The sequence below is a fragment of the Dermacentor albipictus genome, chromosome 3 (assembly GCF_038994185.2).
Source record: "Dermacentor albipictus isolate Rhodes 1998 colony chromosome 3, USDA_Dalb.pri_finalv2, whole genome shotgun sequence".
NCBI classification, from domain to species: Eukaryota; Metazoa; Arthropoda; class Arachnida; order Ixodida; family Ixodidae; genus Dermacentor; species Dermacentor albipictus.
In genome coordinates this window covers 156,454,893-156,476,015 of record NC_091823.1, presented here as the reverse complement: position 1 = coordinate 156,476,015, position 21,123 = coordinate 156,454,893, and the positions used below count along the sequence as shown (strand labels likewise).

General features: G+C 45.2%; 1 protein-coding gene across 1 annotated transcript in view; it reads left to right on the top strand.

Moving 5' to 3' along the window:
- Window positions 1-19,932, top strand: part of LOC135920582 (U1 small nuclear ribonucleoprotein 70 kDa-like) — a 37,115-nt gene extending 17,183 nt beyond the window's left edge. Inside the window, exons 7-10 of the mRNA XM_070536209.1 lie at window positions 7,105-7,206; window positions 10,924-11,014; window positions 16,862-17,005; window positions 18,749-19,932. Coding sequence (XP_070392310.1) covers window positions 7,105-7,206; window positions 10,924-11,014; window positions 16,862-17,005; window positions 18,749-19,322 — 911 coding nt within the window. The 3' untranslated portion in view covers window positions 19,323-19,932. The remainder of the gene's footprint in view (window positions 1-7,104; window positions 7,207-10,923; window positions 11,015-16,861; window positions 17,006-18,748) is intronic.
- The last annotated feature ends 1,191 nt before the right edge of the window (window positions 19,933-21,123 follow it).

Sequence of the window (21,123 nt, the reverse complement as noted above, 5' to 3'; positions counted from 1 at the left end):
TCCTGGTGCTGCAACATTCAGTGGTGGGAAACCTGTGCCAATTGCACTATTTTCATACTCTGAAAGTGGAAAAATGGGCAAAGTTTCGCCTCGCTGCGCCAGAACATCTTTGGCAGGATTGGCTTTGGCAAGCATCAGTAAAACGTTGCTGGCACAGTGCATTTGTCTTGGAGCGTGTGTTAAAGTAACTTCCGTATTCTTGCTGCTGGTTGCACCAAACAGCTACATGTAATGAAAGGGGCCCTCATACACATTTCTAGCCACCATCTTTCTGTTGCAGGTTGCGTAGACTGATGGTTGGAGTTGCTTTTAGTGAAGGTCAAAGCACCAATGTTGAAGTATTTAGTATTTTATTCATACAAACAATTCACTACATCACTGCCGACCGCATCATTGCTCAGTGGCGCTCAGCAGAAGCAACATTGACGCCCCAAGTCGCTCCTCCGTGATTTGCTAAAAACAAAGTTGCAGGTAACCACTGCACTTCAGCAAAAATGTGAGAAGTTAATGTTTAATTTAATTTTTGTTTGCTGTACATTTTATAATAATGCAAGCAGGCAGTCATAAAAAAAAGTTGCTACAACAAAACACAGTAGGGGTCGCTGTCTGTTCTTTCACCTCTGGTATGGGGGGTGTAATGCTGGCCTCTGATCACAAAAGCTTCTCTTCTCGCTTTTGTATGCCTTGAGCAGCATTCTTGCCTCGCTTCCTCGTTTCGCACTTAATGCAGGTTTCTCATCTCTGTGCAGCATTGATGCCACACCGTTTTTGTTGTTTACAGCACTGCACTGAAATACCATATTTTACCACATATAACCCGCACCCCTAATTACAACAGCCCGAAAATAAAAGAAAAATCTGCTTGTACAACCCACAGGGTTGGCATGCAACAATGTTAAAATCCTTGCAGAAAAAGTCTGTTCGCAGATGCACAACTCATCCACGTATCTTCCCATTCTGAAGAGGATTAGCTGGCGTGTTTCAGTTACTGTGCATTCAAATGTTTGTGCACATCCACAGTAGTCTGAGCTTATGCAGCCATTATCGCGAAAGATGCAGAGTTAGGTTTCTTGTGGTATATTGAGAGTAGATTGCTGTGTGTAACTTCATTGCAAGCATGCATAAAACAATACAGTGTATTGTGTACTGCTGTGTTTTTCGTAGCAGGGAAACCCACTAATGTGACCTTTGCTTCCCCACCTACGCTTTGTGTTGGCATTTCGTGCTACATTGTCACATGAGGCTAGTAGGTTTGCTGTTTGGTTCAGTGGTTCAGCCTGCCGCAGTGCCACCAATAGCTGCACCGAGCGTCTGCGTTTTGTGTCGCGTACTGCTTGTTTGAAAGCGCTTAATAAATGGCATGGTGGGCATTCTGTTAGGTTGGGCATCACTGCAGACAAAAGGAAAAGCTAGATTGGTGAAGTTGTTCTCCTAGTTTGGGCCATAAGTGGTGCACACACACACACACACACTGTGTCAACGATCTATGAATAACTAACAAACAAGATTTTTTTTTCTTCTTTTGCTTATGGCACAATAAAATTTTGCAAGTAGGGCGCTGCCATGAGTTCATTGCTATGATGAGAGCCAGCTTTTAGCAGCCACTATAAACATAGTGATGTCAAATAAATAGTCATCCTCTGGTATTAACATGTACCATCACGGAGGCATTAGGTCAACAGCAGATAAACTATATTGTAACCGTTGAATAAAAACACCTGTAGCCTGTATCACTTAGCCATCATGGACGCTTTTAAAGTGCATGTTACAGTGTCACCGTTGCTGTGGCCATAGAAATGTCCTACGAACCTTTCGTCAATCTCAACTCTGCATGCAGAAAGGCCTGTCTTGTGGCTTTGTTTTCTGCATTACAAAAGGCAAGGTCATGTGCCTGTGACATTGTGGACGTGGAATTGCTCAGGATGATTTTTTCTTCTCACATTTGATGAAGAAAAAGGCGAAAAAATTGCGAATAAATGTGAGCAATAACGATGGTCATGCAAGGTCAGCTTGTTAACACTAGTTTTCTAGCCATGGCCTGGCATATATGCAGGGCTATTGCGCGGAGCCCTCTGTTATATTACATGAATACTTCTGCACATGTCCAAAAGCTTGCATTCTACTCTGGACACTGATCAAGCGTGGGCCATCGGAACATCCTTCATGTTGGGTGTGGAATAAGGTAAAGAGGTTACCGACCTTTGACTGCATTCATTTCGTGTTGGTCTGAGCCAAATCAGCTTACGTCCTGTCAGCTTAATAGCACAGCTGAGCTAATTAATTAGCTGACACTAATTGGGCCAAGCTAGTCCTGCCACCACCCCACAGGGTGATGCACAGAGCATGTTTAGGCACTGAGAAATTGCGTGCAGCTATTGCGTAGGTGCTGTGGCAAGCTGTTCCATGCCTAGCTGCGGTTTGCGGGATTGAGGCTGAGGCTGTGCCAGTGTGGTGACTTGGCGTCTTGTGTCTTGTCTCACCACAGACTTGGCGATGCCTGATGGGCGCCTACTCTCACTACTATGTCGTGCTCGGGGGTCTGCTATAGTGTCTCGCTAAACGGAGCTCGCTTTGGTTTGTATCTGTGGTAAGGCGTGTATGGGTAAGGCCCTTTGCTGTCTCCCTCACCCTCGGAGAAAGACTCAGCTTAAATGTAATCTTACATGTGTAAACTGTAGAAGCCACAGTCAGTGCAGCCTGTCCCTTATCCTATCCTTGCTAGCATTCAGGATATCTTTTGCACTTTAAATATCAGTTCCACACAAGGTGTGGCGAGAATTTGCTGCTTTCTGCTTTTAAAAATTCTTCCTGCTGCTAGTATCACGTGATAAGCTTCGAACAAGCATAAATATGTACATAGCGGCAATCCCTCTGCTATAATAGCCATAAGAATTTATAGCTCATTTCAGCTGGCTGTACATAAATGTTTAGGAACTGTTGTGTTAAATTCAGCACAACGAAGTTTCTGCATCTGTTAAATAATGAGCTGCAGTACACTGTGATTAGGTGATTCAGCATCGTCCATCTACAGGTACACCGTGCAGGTACAGTGCAGTGATCCATGCTTTGTTCCAGTAGCATAACACATAGCTGTGTCTTTAAACATCGTAGCTATTGAGCCGTAATAGGATTTCCTAGCGAAGCTGCTTATGTCACTGTTTCCCAAGCGCTCAGCTGCTTGAGGTGCTCACGTGGCTCCATGGATTTTGAGAGGTGCGAAATTTAATTGTTTAGGTTAGATCAGATTTCCTGGTGATTTGCTGGGCTGTTGGTAGGTCAGCTCCACTCTTCCCTGCTACTTTTCTTGTCTTTGCCTGCAGAATTGTGGTGGATTCTGCATACACATCCATAATTGATCGAATTTGATCTAAGCCTCTTCATTAAGATGCATGCCTCATTAACTCCAGCCATGAATTAAAACAGCTGCCTCGTACCATTGGTGGCACCTTTTGATGTCTTTGCTGCATACTTCATGACTAGGGCACACAATGACGGGGAATGTGGGTCTCAGCTTGGTCAGCGCTGGGACTGAAGTGGTGTTTTGGGAAAGGAAGTGGGGGAAGCGTGTAACGTTAAGTTATGGGGTTTTCCGGTATGTAACTGAAGCAGCCAGCACCTCAAATGCTGCATTGCTCATTGGCTACATGTAAATCCTGTAAGCTGCACAATCATGCCTCCGTTGGATGAAACATTCAAACTTTTTTCCTTGTTATACATGCTACTTTTGTGCAGTGTTTCTAGTACCTTCCAGTAACTGCGGAGGAAATGTGTAAAGTTGCATTGTTGTAAGAATGTACCAAAGGAAATTTCTGTGGATGGAATAAACTGAACTTGTGCATGAGACGAGAATGTACAGCAGATATTGTGAGCAAATGTACCCTGCAAAAACATTTGCCTTATCCTCCAATGGACAAATGTAAGCAAAATTCAACAAGGATCTGCTATGAAGGTGGAAGATGCTGTCGGCAACATGAGAATAAAAAAATGTCCGCACCAAGACGATGGGTATCCGTTTTCAATCAAGTTGCAGTGATATGTGGAAGAAGGTGCTTTGTGACTACCAGGTAAATAGATGGGTGGTGGTGTTCTGGCGTGAAGAGCTACTCCATAAATTGTTCCGATTTTGTGAGTCTGCAGCGCTATTTTTTGTACTGTCTTCATAAATGTTCTTCAACTGGGCCTTTTTAATAGCACTCTTACTCAACTAATTAGCCAACTTTCTCAAGGTGTTGTTTGAAACCCACTGCTTGGTACAAGGGAGAGAACCTTGAGATGGGAAAAGGCAACTGTTTAAGCTGTCAGGGATCTTTGCCATTGGACGTCGTCATGGTGACATTGTTGAGTTGCATGGTTTCATCTTTCAAAGTGTATGCCACTGGCTTATGACATTTGGCTAGAAGACTTCAAGAGATTCTGAGGATAAAGTTTGGCTTACACTTGAGCTTAGCAGCTTTTTTTTATGTCAATTGCTTAGAATCTTTATTGTGTTGTACATGTTATAGATAAGTAACGGTTCATAGACATCTGCTTTTTTTTTTTTTTTTTGCTAGGGGTGGCCTGCTATAGCAAAAGGCCACATAGATGTAGATAACTTGATGCTGAATACTTGTTCTTGTGACATACACCATGTAAAATATGTGTAGTGTATGCACTTACACTGACAGTTTGGATGTACCTGTACACATAGACCTGTCATGGTTTCAGTCGGGCACAATAGTTACAGTACATATTGTGTGGTGGTATAATGCTGGTGAGTGGTGCATACATGCCTTGTAGCATGCATTGAGTTCCACGCAATTATTTGCAAGCAGCACATATGTGTTGCTGCATTGCTGCAAGAGGGATGCATCGAGACTGGACAGGGTGCAAGCTGTAGAGATATATTGATAAGCCGGCCATTGTGGTTTTAAGGTTGTGGACACATGGACAAGGTTGGATGGAAAAGCTGGGCGTTTTTGTTGGAAACATTGATTAACCTACACAGCTGAAAGCAAGGTCAGCAGGCTCTGAAGAAACACAGCGGCAAAAAGATTACAGTGGCCAAACTAAGTTGCTAGTGTCCACATTGCTTTGTACTGTCAGTAAAATTTTTCGTTTTGTCCCTTTGATTACTACATATCTGGCTGTGCATTGTAAACTTGTCACGGGGCTGTATTTTGTAAGATTTGTTTTTTTACCTGGCAATTCTGTTTGTTTATAATCATCAGCCCCAGCCAGTGGCTGATCTCGACTTTGACCAAGGCACGGCTCCGTTGAGAGCCAGTGTCAAAGGGCAAGATGTATGGAATATGAAAGGTGTCTGGCCGGGACGTGTACAAGATTCTGTTGGTGTTTATGCCCACTGGTTCCCCCTCGCTCGAAAAGAAAATTTCGTTCTTTTGGTGTAATTTTCATCTGTATTACGTAAGGTTTCCTTGTTCTGTGGCATGGTATTTTCCTCTGAGGAAGAGGAATGGACATCTTGGCATCTGCTAGCATTCCACATTGGGAAGCAGCAAAGTGCACAGCACTGTATGAAAGAAATGCATGCAATATTGGTGACAACAAAATTACGCAAGTGTGTTCGTAATGGGAGTATTGCATTTTGCAGTTTCTCATCGTGCAAGCAGTACAATATGTTTAGAATTGTGCTTTTAAATGGTTTGCTGTGTATAAAACAAGTCATATTCATGTCTGAATGTGGCGCGTATGTTTACGGTTTGTGGAATTAGTTCTACTAGGAGACAGTCCAAGTATACATTTCTGGGTCATGTTCTATGGTCATTAGACTTCTCTAAACTAATATAAAACAAGTCATATTTATGTCTACAATGCTGTTTACATGTTTTTGACAGAAAAGTGCCATCTGCAATGCCCTAGAGAGAGGAAGCGCAATGAAAAAAGAAAATGAAAGAAAAGAAAGTACCATATGCCCTCCAACCCCAGTATCCAATAATCCCATATGAACATGCAGGGATCCTACAAATAAAGTTCCTATACGTTCTTATGGGATCATTGGACATAGGAGTCATGCAGCATTTGGCTTTTCTTAATGGGGTTCTTTTCATCGCAAACTTTAAAAGTGTAAAATTGTATAATGTGTGGTTGAGATTTAATGGCATGAAGCGTATCCATTGTTGCTTTTTGTTACCATGCATGGCTTCTCTTTCTGTTTGCTTCTCGTTTTCATTTGTAATTTTCTTGACATGTCTCGGCAGTGCTATCAAAAGCACATGGTTACTGTGAGATAGTCGAGGGCGCGAATGTGAATTCTGATGTCGCTTAGTGTTGCCATCTTTGTAGCGGACTTATGGCAAGAATAACACTCCCCCAGAATACCTTTTGGCACGTGATGAATACAAGACTGACGATATCAAATGTTATAGACTTAGAGCATTGATTGCTTTGGCAGCTCCAAGCAAAGAGCACAGCATGTCTCTACAACTTTGTAAAGACTGAGCATGAGGGTTTCAGTTTTCAACACGTACGGTATGAAAGGGGCAGTTCAGCAGGACACTGTACTGGTCATGTTCAGTTGAGCAGCTTTTGTGTCTTACTTTGGATGAAAAGAAAGGTGAGGCTATTGAAGGATGCAATTTGGTAAGGCTTTTCCTGTGATTGGTGCTCTGTGATGGGGGTGGGACACTAGGGTGTGGGGAACATGAAATTGTCACTAACCGGAGTGGCGGTAAGTTCCAAGTGAGCTTCCGGTAAGTACTCCGGTAAGTGAACTTCACTGGGAAACATGCTCGAGCAAGGCAATGGTGACCATCAGGCTTATACGAAAATGATAACCATTCTCTTGAAAGCTTGCCAAAAGCTGTGCCACCAGTTCTTGTTGTTCCAAGATCGCACTGACTATTGCATTGAACTTTTTCTCTTGGCTGTGAGTTTGTGGCTGGAGTTGGTTCAGCTCATCTCTGCCTAGCGGCAGGTATAGGCATAAGGGGACGGCTTGGCAGACTGATTGAGACACCTACTTGTAGCTAGATCGGTGACGATGTACATGCCACTTTTGGCTGCTGTGCATTGGTGGCCTCATTTGCTTGCTCGAGTGTGGGTGGCCCTTTCTGGACACTATGGTTGGGCATATGTTGAGTGGGTGTGATGGTGACGTTTTATCAGCGGCCTACAAGCATGCTGACGGGAAGAAGATTGACGGGCGCCGGGTGTTGGTCGACGTGGAGCGGGGACGAACAGTCAAGGGCTGGCTGCCACGGCGTCTGGGTGAGTGTGGCATTATTTTGTGGTCTCCAGTTGCAGGGCTGGGCACAGCTTCGCTTGTGCATGCTGAGATTCAACACGGACGCTGCAACAAAATGTTATGATTGTTCTGAATTTGCACCTTAAAATACTTCGATGAATTTGCACATTGCTCAATATATAGCTCCAATGTTGTGCCCACTACATGTTTAATATAGAACTCGCTTTAATGTTTCCAGATTTCTGCATACAGACATTCCGTATGAGTTTTACATGTAAGAATTGTTTTCTGTGTAGTAACCCAACTTATTACAGTTGATATCGAATATATCAAACTCGAAGGAGATCACGAAATGGTTCAATCTATTTATAATACGAAATACGAAGCTCATACTTAAAGATATTGCATATCTTAGTCTCCAAAGACCGTGAAAAGTGATAATTTACTTATTTGTTCCTCTACTCCTGCGTTGACACCCAAAGTTCCCCCTCTTCTTTTCCTGTCACTCACGTGTAATGGTCTTTCATAAACTAATTGCAATGCTAACCCTAAAAGCCTGGGTTGTTCAGCTGCTAGACCACAGTGCGCCTTGCATGTATCCTGAAGTGCTGGTTGCACATTTTTATTTCGGATATAGTAGTAGTAGACGACACAAAAGCAAACCAGCCCGTTTAGATATGCACCATGCCACCATCAATGCACTTATACTACACATCGTGCATGAAAGTTCTCATCCATTACAATGCGCCATTTAAGCATGGCCTGTCGGTTGCTGTGGGCACGGGGCCACAGTATAACGTGGATTTCACCTTCTGTCACAGCCATGCATTCTGGCGTAATTCACAATAAAGGTGGTCTTGAGGGATAACGCTTGCCCACCGGTGCTGGTGAGACTGTGGTTCTGCTAGAAGGTACAGCGCTTATCTGGCAAAACATTACGGGTGATGCTGCAATATGAAGATAGGGCCTCGCTAGGTGTTGCACTGTTTATCACTTGTTAACACTTGCCCGAGCAGGTAGTATTTGTTTGCACACAGTGTTGGTGTGCGTGTGTGTATGGGCTGTGTGGTGCACGTCTTTGTGACAGTGGTAGCGAGGGTAACGAGCCTTCATCACACATCCTCAGGCTTCTTGTTGATAAAAGCTCTGCACTGTCACCGCCATCGCCAACACACCATCGTCATCAGTTGCAGTTCCTTACCTGTGCTTTCCAGGTTCTTGTGCTAAGTGGACTTAGTATCGGTTGAAATCCATTGTGCTCACTATTCGTCCAAGATGATTGACAAGAAGTCCTTCACGCATGCGTTGACCGTAAAAAGAAAAGTGCCGGATATAGCAAATTTCTCATAGTGTCAAAAACTGAACTGGTGAAAAAGTACAGGTTATCTGAGTTGAGGATCTCCACAATGCTGAATGGTGAGGTGGACATATTTGCAAACTCCAGTGCTGGCTCAACACAGAGAGAGCACCTGTGGAAGGGAACTTGTGCAGATGTTGAGGACACATTTCTGACGTGATTTCTCAATGCACATTCCGATTGTTGGGCTACTGACGCTTGCTAAAGCTAAATAACTTGCCTTTTCTACTCGATTGCTCTAATTTTTGCCCAGACAATGGCTGACTTCATCGTTTCATGTTGTCGTGAAAATAAATTCTAAATTGATTGTTAGCAAAGCAGCACCAGCAGGAGGGTGATGTCACATGGCTGTCACGATCTGCCCGGGTTCATGCACAAGGCAGGGCTCGAGGCACCCTCCGTAAGACAGACGCTCCGCAGCGTGGTGGTGATGAACGATGACTGACTGCCGAGCAGCTGTGCTCTTCGGTGTTTATTGGTGCGGTGACCAATGTTGCCCACCGAGCCTGGCAGGTCAACAAAGATTATGCCCAAGGGGCCGTCACATGCTTGTTACAAAATGGCATTTGAAGAACAGAGCCACCATCACCAGTTACTCGGATCAATAGGTGTACAATTCAGATGAAACCACTTAACATAAAATGAAACTGCTGATTAAATTGCATTTATAAAGTTATTCCAGACGAAATATGCCATGAAAGGCAACCAATGTACGGGTGGCAAGCACAGTCGTATAAGCGAGTGTATTTTCTGTGTATAAACATGAATGGCAATGATCGGCGCATTCCTCTTGTCATTTGCAAGTCAAAGAAGCTACGGTGCTTTTGCAGTTATGTATCATGCACCACAGACACAATGCGAAATTGTGAATGACTTGCAACTTGTTCGCAGAATGGCTGAATTAGTTTGATCATGAGAAGGTGCAGCAAGCGTTCTGCTAGTGCTCTATAATTGTTCAGCTCAGCATGTGTGGCCATTTTTTTTTTTTTTTTCTGAGCACTCTATTTATTATGAACAGTGGGATGTGACAAACGGGTGCTAAATGATGCTCATGTTTAAAATGTGTGGTCCTAACTTTAACCTGTACAAACAACATGCCGACCCCCCTCAAGTTTATCTAGTTTCATAATCGCCCTACATAGTGCTTTAACTATAGTTTCACATGTGCTGTTTTATAAACAATGTAGTAAAGCTTATAAACAGGACATCATGCTTCAGAATTTTTTTTTTTTAATACAAATAATTGGCCCAAATGACAATGGCTTAGAAGTTTTATACCAGTGTTCAAAGTGTGTTTGTTTAAGAGAAGCATGAAATTCGAGGCAGAGCTGCATGCTCCAGTGGTTTCGGGACGGTTCCTGTCATCTTGCCCCAATGGAATCGCTATCTGCCTGTGCTGCTGTTGTGCATGCTCGTAGGTATATTAATGGAATGACAGATAAAATCAAGAGTGGTGTTGCTCATAACTGTATAAAAGAGAAAACGTGCAAAACACACGGATAAAAGGTCAATTCCAGAAGTGTGTGATACTGAGAATATGAGTGCATAAACAGGGGGATGTGATACAGCACAAGGAAAGTAAATGTGGGTGAACCATTGCCAAAATATGTGAGAGACAATATTGCAAAAAGGCTGGTGATAAGTGCACGCTTTAAATATGGTTTGGCTTGTAAACAAAGGACCCATGATCGTGTGCGCATGATTTTTTTTAGTGGTTTATTTTACTCATAAGCACTAATCAACAGCAGTGAGTGGTGAAGCAAGTCGTTGCAAAAGGGTCAAGTGAAAATTTAAAAAGATCTTTTTAAACATGTGAGAACTGGCAGGTGATGTTATTAAACCACGAGAGTGGGAAGCTGGATGTGTAACTTTGCATCGTTGAAAACATCGCTGCAGAAAACAGAATGACACCAAGAAAAGGCAATGGAAGCAGAAGCCTCGTGCCATTTTCACAGTACTGTTTTCCACTGTGTAAATTCAATTCACTTGCTTGTGTATTGGTTGTGGGGCTATGCACAATCAGTGTAAAACAAGAATGCCTGTTGCACTGAAACACATTATCGCATAATCCTGAAAGCCTGCGAAGGCTAGGCACACCTTAAGGTAAGCACACGGAATAATTTATGTATTGCCAGAAATACCTGTGGTTTGGCTATCAGTGCAAATTTTGGAAAACTCCTGCAGCTTCTCGGAGGGGGGGGGGGGAGGGAGGGGGGCTGCACGTGTGACCAATGTTTTTAACTGTCTACTTCAAAGAAGACTCAGCAGTTTTGTGCACTCGAGGTGGTACTTATTAAGCTGTTAAAGCCAAGTCACGTTTCGACGTGCGCACGAATAACACTGCATGTGTTTTTATGTTTTAATAAAACGTCGTACCTTGCAGGTGGTGGCTTGGGCGGCACACGTCGTGGTGGCCCTGATGTAAACACCAAACACTCTGGCCGTGAGGACTCTCGCATGGATGAACGGTACATGTAAGTGCCTTTCTCCCTTGTGGCTACCTTGCCAAAGGCTTTCTCGCCCCAGCGGGCGGGAATTGCCGCATTTTTACTCGGTTCTAACGCTCCCTTGATTATAACGCGCACCCTGACTTTCATATTTCAAGAAGTAATGCCATGCCCTTGAATATTAAACACTTATTAGCAGATTTTCATTGTAAAAGGAAGACCAACAGGAATTAGTTCTCACTTGTAATTGAAATAAGTTCTCACTTGTAATTGAAATAAAAGATAAAGCTGCAGTGGGGGGGCGTTACTCATAGTCGCTGTCAGAGGTATCATCGCTATCAAAAGACCAGAGCATTCTCTCTTCCGTGTCATGGATTGCATTTGAGAGATTGCGTTTCTTCAGGGCGCACAGACAATGATTGCTGCCGTAGGGCGTGTTCTGATGACGACAGACTTATTGGGGGAGGGGGGGGGGGTGATATATGGGATTATACAAATACAAATACAAATGCCTTTATTTCCATAAACGTACAATTTATGGGGGATTTAAGGAAAAGGTTGCTCGCAACAACTTGACGGGCCTTAAACCCGGTCTGAGGGCAGCAGCAGAAGGCACAGGCACTGATTTAGAACCGACAAAACAAATACATAAGCGAAAAAAAACAAAAACAATGACAAGTTGGCTTAGACAGTATGCCAGCAAACAGAAGTGCAATGGAAAAAAAAAGAAAAACATTACAAATCATAAAAACTACGTGAAATCCACAGTGTACAGTATTGTACAAAAGAAGCAGCAATAGAACAAGGTAATCATTGTAGGAAAGAATAAGACATGATTCTACAGAGGCTAATATCAAATTGAGATGTGTGACGACAGTCTACTTCAGAAAGCAGTCACAAACAACCCATTAAATCGTCTTCAAAATGTCACTGAAATGCTCATACAAATGCGATGCAGGACAGGAAGTGACATCTATGTTATTACGTTTAAGCGTGTTTAATAGGCGTAAGCGGTGGTACAACATTTGAAGAGAATAGTTAGTGCGAGGGTGCGGCACATACCAGTGTTCAGGTGACTGTGTACTGTATTCTGTTCTGTTTCTAGTTAGCTGTGCTAACGATGTGATGTATGGCTGGCTTTGTTTTGCTTCTTTACGATAGGCTGGTAACAGCCTCAACTGCAACAGAGAATGCAGTGTGAGTAAATTCAACTGTTTGAATAGAGGTGCAGTGTGAGCGTCTACTGGAGCATTACAGATACACTAAACGCTCGTTAATTCGGACTTCTAGGGACCGTAAATTATGTCCGAATTATCGAGCGGACAAAAAAAAATAATAAATGCACGACTTTCATCAACAAACCTTTATTGCGCAAAGTAATCGAGGATGCTCGTTTGCTTTCGAGTAGAAACCCGCGCGGATACTATTTTACGAAGTCCTTCCAGGTGCTTAGAAGCTCGCATGCTGTCTGGAGAGTCCCAACAAAATTCTTCCAACACAGCGAGGGCCTTCACAGAGCGAGGGGGCCGAGGCTGCTCCTCTCGCGGCTCCTCTTCCTCCTCAGAATCTTCTCCGTGCAGCACGTCCCTGACAATTTCTTCTTCGGTAAGCGAGCCGGCTGTAATAATCCCGTCATCAATGCCAACGCAATCAGCGAGTGTCACCGCATCCGGCAGAGCTCCTCCAAAATCCTCGCAGTCATCTCCATTGTCATCTAGCGACACTTTGGCCACTGCATCATCGCCAGGCTCACGCACAACGAAGCCACTGTGTCTAAAACAGTTCGCGACGACGTGCGCGGGCGTGTTGTGCCAAACGTAGGCAAGTATGTTGACCGCGCTCAAAAGATCAAAAGATTCATGTCGTACTGCTTGCCGACTTCATGGCACAGGAGCATCCGTTCCAGCACGCGCCTGCGGTATTTCGCTTTCACATACTGAATTATGCCTTGGTCCATCGGTTGGAGGGCCGATGTTGTGTTCAGCGGCAAGAAAACAACTTCTATGTTGTCCAGTCCGGTGTCACTGTTATGTGCACTACAATTGTCCAGCACCATTAACACTTTGCGGTTCTTTGCGGAAAACTGTCGGTCTAACTTCTGCATCCAGCCACGAAAAATTTTGACGTCATCCGGGCCTTTTTATTCGCTCGGTATTCCAGCGGAAGAGCAGGCATGTTCTTAAAGCAGCGTGGCTTTTGTGCCTTTCCAATGACGACAAGCTGCAAGCGCTCTGTTCCTGTCATGTTGGCGGCTAAAAGAATGGTGACGCGTTCCTTGGATCTTTTGCCACCGATGCACGGATCTCCTTTCATGGTCACAGTTTTGTCTGGCAAAGCCTTAAAGAAAAGTGCTCTTTCATCAGCATTAAATATGTCATTTGGATCGTAGGCGGCGATGTGCTCAAGCAGCTGAGCGTTCTTCCAGTTGTTAGCAACGTCTTCGTTGACAGCGGCTCTTTCGCCGCACACAGTCCTAAAAACGAGGCCATGTCGCTCTCTGAAGCGCGCGCACCACCCTTCCGATGCCTTGAATGCATCGATATGCATCATCAGTGCAAACCTCTCGGCTTGCGCCATGATGAGGGGTCCACTCAATGGCAGATTCGCATTACGCGAGTCGACCACCCACCGAAGCAAAGCCTCTTCCAACTCTGGATGAGCTGCTGTTCGCAGACGCTTTCGTGACGCTCGAAACTTCTCGCTTTCGAACGCCTGAAGAATCTGTTCTTCATTTTTCACATACGTGCTCAAGGTACTTCTTTTCACGTCGTACTTCTTCATGGCTTCTTGTCGAGTGAGTCTATCCTTCAGGGCCCGCAAAATTTCCACCTTGGTAGCCAAGTCCTTCGCCTCGTATTTCGGCCGCTTCGCCGGCGTTGCCATCGGCGGAGAATGCAGTGACACGGGCGCACAACAGAAAAGCAGCAATAAAGTTCAATAACTGAGCTGCGCTAAATCCAGCGGTCCTCGGCAAAACAGCGTGCAAGGATGTAGCGCAGCAACAAAGCAACAAAATGGCCACGCGACACATGCAAAAACAAAAAAAAGCATCCATCCAGCCACAAGTCGAGCCAATTGGATTGGATTGGCCAAGTTTCAGCCGCTTGATGTCAATGACGATGCTGCGTTTGGGCAACGAGGCGCTGGTTTGGGTATCACTTTTGTGCCGCGTTTGCCGTATTTTCGTTTTTGAGCCTCGGTGGCTGCCCGAAATCGTCCGAATTATCCGAGGTGGGCTGGAATCCGTCCGAATTAACGAGAGTTTCGTCCCATAGACTCCTATATATAATTGTAGGGACCAGGCGCGAAGGCCGAATTATCGGATTTTCCGAATTAACGGAAGTCGAATTAACGAGCTTTCACTGTACTACGTATTGCCTTTTTTTTGAAGCAAGAATAACCGGTTTATGTTTGTAGCAGATGTCGTACTCCACACGAGGCAGCAGTAGTGTACGTGACTCAGGAAGAGAGCGTTGTACAAAAGAAGTTCGACCTTGCGTGGCAGCGGTCTTAAGCTGAAGAGCGCCCCAGCTACTTGTGCAAGTTTGCCTCCAAGGAAGTCGATGTGATTAGTCCATAACATATGGCTGTCAAAAAAGGCACCTAACGTCTTCTTCGCAGACTGAACAAGCTCAATTCTTGAAGAACCTATTATAATGTCGGTCTTTAAGCTCACACCTTTATTTTTTGGTCGAAATAAAATAGCTTTTGTTTTGTCAGTGTTAATTCTTAAGCCATTATCCTGTGACCGTCTGTGTATTTTTTTAAGAACAGAGTTTGCAGTTGAAACCGGCCTTTCAATGATGTTCGATGAAAAAAGCAGCGTAGTGTCATCTGCATAGATGATGTATTTAGGTTCACTATCGACAAGAACAAGGTCATTAACGTATATGTTGAAAAGCAAGGGGCCCAATATGCTTCCTTGGGGAACACCAACTGTTACTTCCTTGAACTGGGAGCAGATGCCATTAATTGACCGTAGCTTCCCCCAAAGTAAGGCTTCCGCAACATTGGCCTGGCACGTTTCGCCCCCTCTTTGGTAGCCGTCAACCACTTCAACTTTGCAGCCGTTCAGAACAGCAAAATGTCGACACAGCGTCGGACATGCAGCATGATGCCATATGATGGGGGCTTCTAGCATTAGGTGCAGTCTCCACTACATGCACCTGTGCTTTTGATCCCATAATAATTGGTCGAGTTTCTTGCAAGATGCTGTTCATTAATAGTTGCCAACAAGGCGCCATCCAGGAAGACTAAACTGGGAACTTCATTGTACAGTGAAGTGAACAGTGAACAGTGCAACTTCATTGTACAGTAGACTTACATTGATTCGACTCCAGTTAATTTAATGTTTTGATTAATTTGATCCAAAGCAAAGGTCCCGGCCCACACGTTCCCATGAGCCCAAGTGTTCGTTATTTCAGTCCTAAAATTGGCATTCACCAGATAATTCAAACTTGACCAGCCTGTACGCACATGCCTGACCCATATGGTGACTAATAATGGCCCCGATAATGGCAGTGTCTGTCCCGGCAGAGCTTAGGGTACAGTGAATGTGTTGAACATTTGTCATCCTTCATCAAAAACACCTATTTTTGGCCCGCTCTAGGAAGATTTTCAAGCAATAATGGTAGATCGCAATGTCTGATTACGGTATTTACCTGATTTTAAATAGTGCCTTTTGTTTTCCTAGGAAATCGGGCTGAAAATCACCTGTCCAGTGCAGTTGAATATGAAACCAAAACCACCTTCGCGGCATTGGTATGCTTTATCACATTGTGGTGCCGAACCGGCCTCCAGTGCCATAGAATGTCCGCTGCGCGCGACGTGCCCAAAGTAGATGGCAGTTTGGTCGGCACACAACCGCCGGGCCGATCAACGACCACGAAGATGCGAGCTTCTGCCACTGATGGCGCAAGCATTGACTGCAGCTTCTATTCCAGGCAAAACAATACCGGTAGATAACGTGATGTGTAAATTGTGCATTTCGTGAGAAATGATATCCACTGTCGAACAGTAAACACGAACGAGAGTTCTGGTACTTGTCAAATTCACCTGCATCGACAGCACACGACCGGCACGGCGGTTATCACATCGCAGCTGACGGCGCTGCTAATATCAGCGTATTTTCTGTTTTGGGGTGCGTTTTTTGTGAGGAGCGACAACAACAGTAACAAAACATTGCGGCTTGTGAGCGTCAGAAATTTGTTCCCAAGTGCCATCAGCTTTAGATTTGGAGTGACCACTGCTTGGTTGCTGATTGGCAGTGTTACTATACGGTTGTCTCACAAATGGGTCCCAGTCCCATTCTCTTTATGGCAGGGAAATCTCGCCGTTCGTGAGCAAAACCGCTGTCGAACAGCAGCCCTCGAATGGCAAGTGGCATGCGGCGAGTTGACATGCCACTAACGTGATGGACCTAAACATGGCTGCGTTGTGGCAAAGCTGACTTTAGGAAGCTAGCCTCCTTTTAAAAAATAAGGTGCTCATTGCATGTCTACTTTAAGTAATTTCTGTGTTAGTTTCTACACCACACGCATAGGAAGTTGGTGCGCATTTGATTCGGAGGCATGTTCAGTGCCAAGTAAATTGGCGGTGTTCTTTTTTTTTTTCTCCTCGGAGTTTTGTTAAGTTAGACCTGCAGGATAATTCAGTCGGTTTAATCAGTGCTGTCTGAGTCAGATTAACAGAAGTCTGCTGTATTGAGGTCTAGCTGTAATTCTAGAATTGAAAAAGTGTGTTGTGTCTTTTCTTTCTTTTCGGAAAATTTTTAAGTGTCAAAGTCAATGTACAGATGTGTGACCACTGGTCTGTTTTTATGTCCTGTACTGCCAGTAGCTTGTGATGTCTTTTACATATATGTGTAATTTGCAGGGATCGAGACGGTCGAGATCGTGAGGATCGAATGATACGTGGTGGTGGTGGCGGCGGCGGAGGCGGCGGCGGTGCTGAACGGGACCGAGAACGTGAACGCAGGCGCAGCCGCAGTCGAGACCGGGAACGCAGGCATCGAAGCAGGTGAGCTGATGCTTCCTGGTACCCGGGACTTTTGCACTGGCATGGGTCCCTTTGGGAAGGAAAACTGCAGCACTAAAGGCAAACTGGCTTTGCAGAGGTGTTAAGTAGCCTCCTGACACACAGTGGTTCAGCAAAAGTGGGCGGGAAAAAAGCAGCTACCTCACAGCACACAAACACAATAACTGATCATTTCTAATGCATCTGTGGCCTTACAGTGGGGCATTTTGACATATAATAGTAAACAACCCAACGCCTCTTTTATAACATCAAGTACTCGCGCTAAGGTGTGCAGTTAAATAACCAGCTGGTCATTAAATTAGGAGAAAGGACAAGAATGCCTGGACCCATTCTGCAGATTATTTCCAGAAATCAGTAATTTTCACGTTTCTGCTTTAGCGCGAGCAGCAGTAGAATGCATTGCTCACAGTCTGCGAGGAGCTGCGCTGCAATGGCGACTTTGTGAGCACCAAAAAAAACTGCGGGTAGGACCAAACGAGTCCATCGCTCGAATGCGGTTGGCACACCATGCGCAATCTCGTCAGACGAATGGGCGGCAGCGCTAAAGATCCTAACAACGTTGTCTCATCGTCGTTCAGCTTCAAATTTGCAACTCCTTATTGTGTGCTGCTGAAGTAAATGCTAACTAAAAGATGCACTAGGACATTTCCTTTTTCTCTTTCTTCAAAGTGGTCGAAAACAATTCCGGTTCTTTCGCAGGAACCTGCATTAGAGCACGGGCAATGCAAAGCAGCATTCGTAAACTTTGTTCCAGAGCACAGTAGCAGAGTGCACACGTCGAGCTCTACCCAGTGTGTGCATGCGGTTGTCTGTGTGACAATCTACTGAGAACCAGCTCCATTTCCTCGGAATGCGGCGTCTGCTGCCACATGGTTTCCAATAGCCAATCTACACACACCGTCTTTCTGCGTGTTTCATCATGGCAGCTGTGCACTGAGCTGTTTTGGTGCTCGTGCCATTTCTGGCTGTGCTAGCGATACACAAATGCTGCGCATCCAGTCAGATCTCGTCATTACGAAATTGCATTGGACACTAATACAGGGGAGAAGTGTCAGCACTGAAAAGACTGGCACCGCAGTCGGCGGAACGTGGCATGGGGAATATGTGGGCACAATGTCAGAATAACAAGAGCAGGCTGAGAACGCAAGCTTTACCGATGCTGTGGTACGCAACTCACCTATGATATATAACGAGACCAAAAAGCATCTGATATATGCGCAGCTGTACCTACACAAGAGATCGAATTCCAATACAATGAAATTTCAATATAACAAATCAAATTGCTGATTTTACCCACTTCGTTATATCATGGTTTAACTGTATATGTTAAATGGGACTAATAGTTGCTTCGCAATGAATTTGCTTGACAGATTAGGTTAAGCAACTAAAAAAGTATTTAGCAAGTTGCAGTTGAGGCAAATCGCTGGTCCATGCTGGATGAAGTGCTGTACTAGCTCCACATGCAGGCACTAGTGCCAGAAATTCCCTCTTATTATTTTCAGTACAGAATGCCAGTGAATTGTAGTTTAGAGACTGGAAGTTGTCACCAAGTCTAGATATTGTGTTGTCTGCAATTAAGGTGAGCTGTGCTAAAGATGGGACATAAATGGCCATTTGCTTCCATGGAAGACAAATTAGGTTGCATTCCATTCGAAGCAGACTTTGCCACTTTTCGCTTTTGGCATCATTAGTGACATTTTGCATTGCTTCTCATTTTCTGTGCAGCAAGGATGATCGTGAACAGCGTCGCGAGCGGCGGCGAGATAGGCCTGACCGGGAACGGCCTGATCGAGAGCGGCCCGATCGGGAACGGCCCGATAGAGAGCGTCCTGATCGAGAACGACCTGATCGAGAGCGGCCAGAGCGGCCGGAGCGGGACCGTTCAGAGCGGGATCGGGGCGACCGGGATCGCGACCGCCGGGACCGTGCCGACCGTGCCGACCGTGCCGATGACGGCGGTGGTGGCGACGTGCCTGGGGAGCGCGAGAAGCGTCGCCGGAGCAGAAGCCGGGAGCGAAAACGCAAGCGGAGCCGAAGCCGCAGCCGTGAGCACAGGCGCCGGCGGGAGCGCAATGGCGCCGATCGAGGCATTGACGGCATCAAGCAGGAACCGTCTGGCGGCGGCGATCAGCAGCAGCAGGACGGCTTTGCAGAAGACAGCAGGTCAGCTGGTGGACCAGGAGGCAACTACGAGTCCGCCAACGCCGAGGGCTACAACAGCGGCCCCGACGGAGGAAGTGGCTACAACAGCGAGAGCCAGTCATCGTTCAAGATGGAAAGGACCGAAGAGTACAACTAGGCTGCGGCCTGCCAGTGGCACGGACAGGTTTTGTCTTGTCTTGGGATGCATTACCAAGGTCTCCGTCAGAGACGGGCTTCTGGAAGGGAGCGTGTGTGTTGCCTGCCTGCTTGCTCCTTCTCAAGATTTCCCTTTCTTTGTATACCATGAACTCTGTTCCCTTCCTTGACAGACATCATTTTACAGCTATCATCCATCATTGCAAGCATGCTTTTGTATTATTTTTCTTTTTGCCATGTGGCTTCCTGCTGCTTGAGTGCATTTCACAAGAGCTGTTTGCACCAGCACATTTTCACATTGAACAGACTAGCTGACCACTTATGATTAAATATGCCGCATCATTAATGCTGTTCAGTATTTGTTTGAGGAGAAAGTGAGCTGTTGGATAATGGGGTAGATTCCTAATCACATTCGTCATAGTCGTCTCGCAAGAAGCGTTGGTAAGTAGGAAGCCTCTCTGGAGGTAAGTGTCGTTGCAGAAGATTTGCGAGCTGAGCTCGTAGAACTGAATTCATTCTTGAGGGAGCATGCTGGGCTGTGGTTTCTTGCACACCATGGTCTTGTGACTGGTAATTGAGAAGCCCAAATAAATTGACAATACGTCTTCCAAGCTGTGTTGTCTTTATTTTTCCTGAAGTTTTATCTGTTGTAGGTAAAAGTTTATGCCAGTCTTGTGTGGCTCTAAGACTGCTTCCTAGTATTGTCAGTGCCAAATATTTTGCAGTAGTGCTCTTCATCACTAAAGCAAAGTCTACAAAGCCTACAGCGCCAGTGGAAGGGCTACGACTCTGCATGGGCGGAATGGTGCAGTGCAGGTGCTACTGTGTTGAACCGTGGCCACCAGGATTGCATGGTTTGCTCACAGGTTTTGCTTCCAGCCGTCCCATTCGGCATGCTCCCCAACAACAAACAAACAAAAACAAAGAAGAGGAAAGAATGAAAAAAAAATTCGGCAAGTAGTCCGGCAGCGTTTGACAGTGCTTTTGGTTGTCGGAACAGACGCTGAATCGACGCAGCCTTCATGTGCGACGGTGTGAACAGTGGTAAACAGTGTTCTTGTCTGTACTGTTGTACAGACATGAACAGTGTTTACCATGGCCATTGCAGCCACAGACTATGGACCCCTCCACCCTCAACCTATAATCAGTAGGAGCTATAATATACCCAGTAGTTAGAGTAACCAGTGAAACATTGTGCATACAATTTAAAAAACTAAACAAAAAAAACATCAGTGACATAAATCTAAAGTCGCACGCAATTTTCGTAGATTCAGCTGTAGCTGGCATCTACACAAGGCAAAGGGCTGCGCCAGTGTTGGTGTACAAGAGTTCTTATGTGTGTATACTTTTTCTTTTTTTCTAAATAAAATCTAGCCAGTTGACTTCACCAGCATATGATGCTGCCAGGGAGAAACATAACTCTAAATTAACACCACCTACTGCTGGGAATGGTGGCGCATTTGGGTTATCGCCTATTAAAAGCCTTAAGAACGCTTCCAATTGCACAATGCATGCAGGTGAAGATGCTTACTGCAATAGAGTTGGTGGTTACAGCTGTAAGTGCAAATTTCAACAACCTTTGAGGCGATAAACTAGTACCAGAATAGGAAACCGAGTGCACAATGGTGTGTTCACGTGACGTGGGTGGCCTAGTACTGCAGGAAAGCTGCTGTGCCAGGCGGCCACTCTTCTTCATTGTGCACGCCTTGCACCTTTTCTCGTTGAGCGGCGATCTAGCAGCCGTAAAATGTATCATATGATCACAGTTTGGTGATGTTCTAAACTTCGGTGCCAAAATGCCA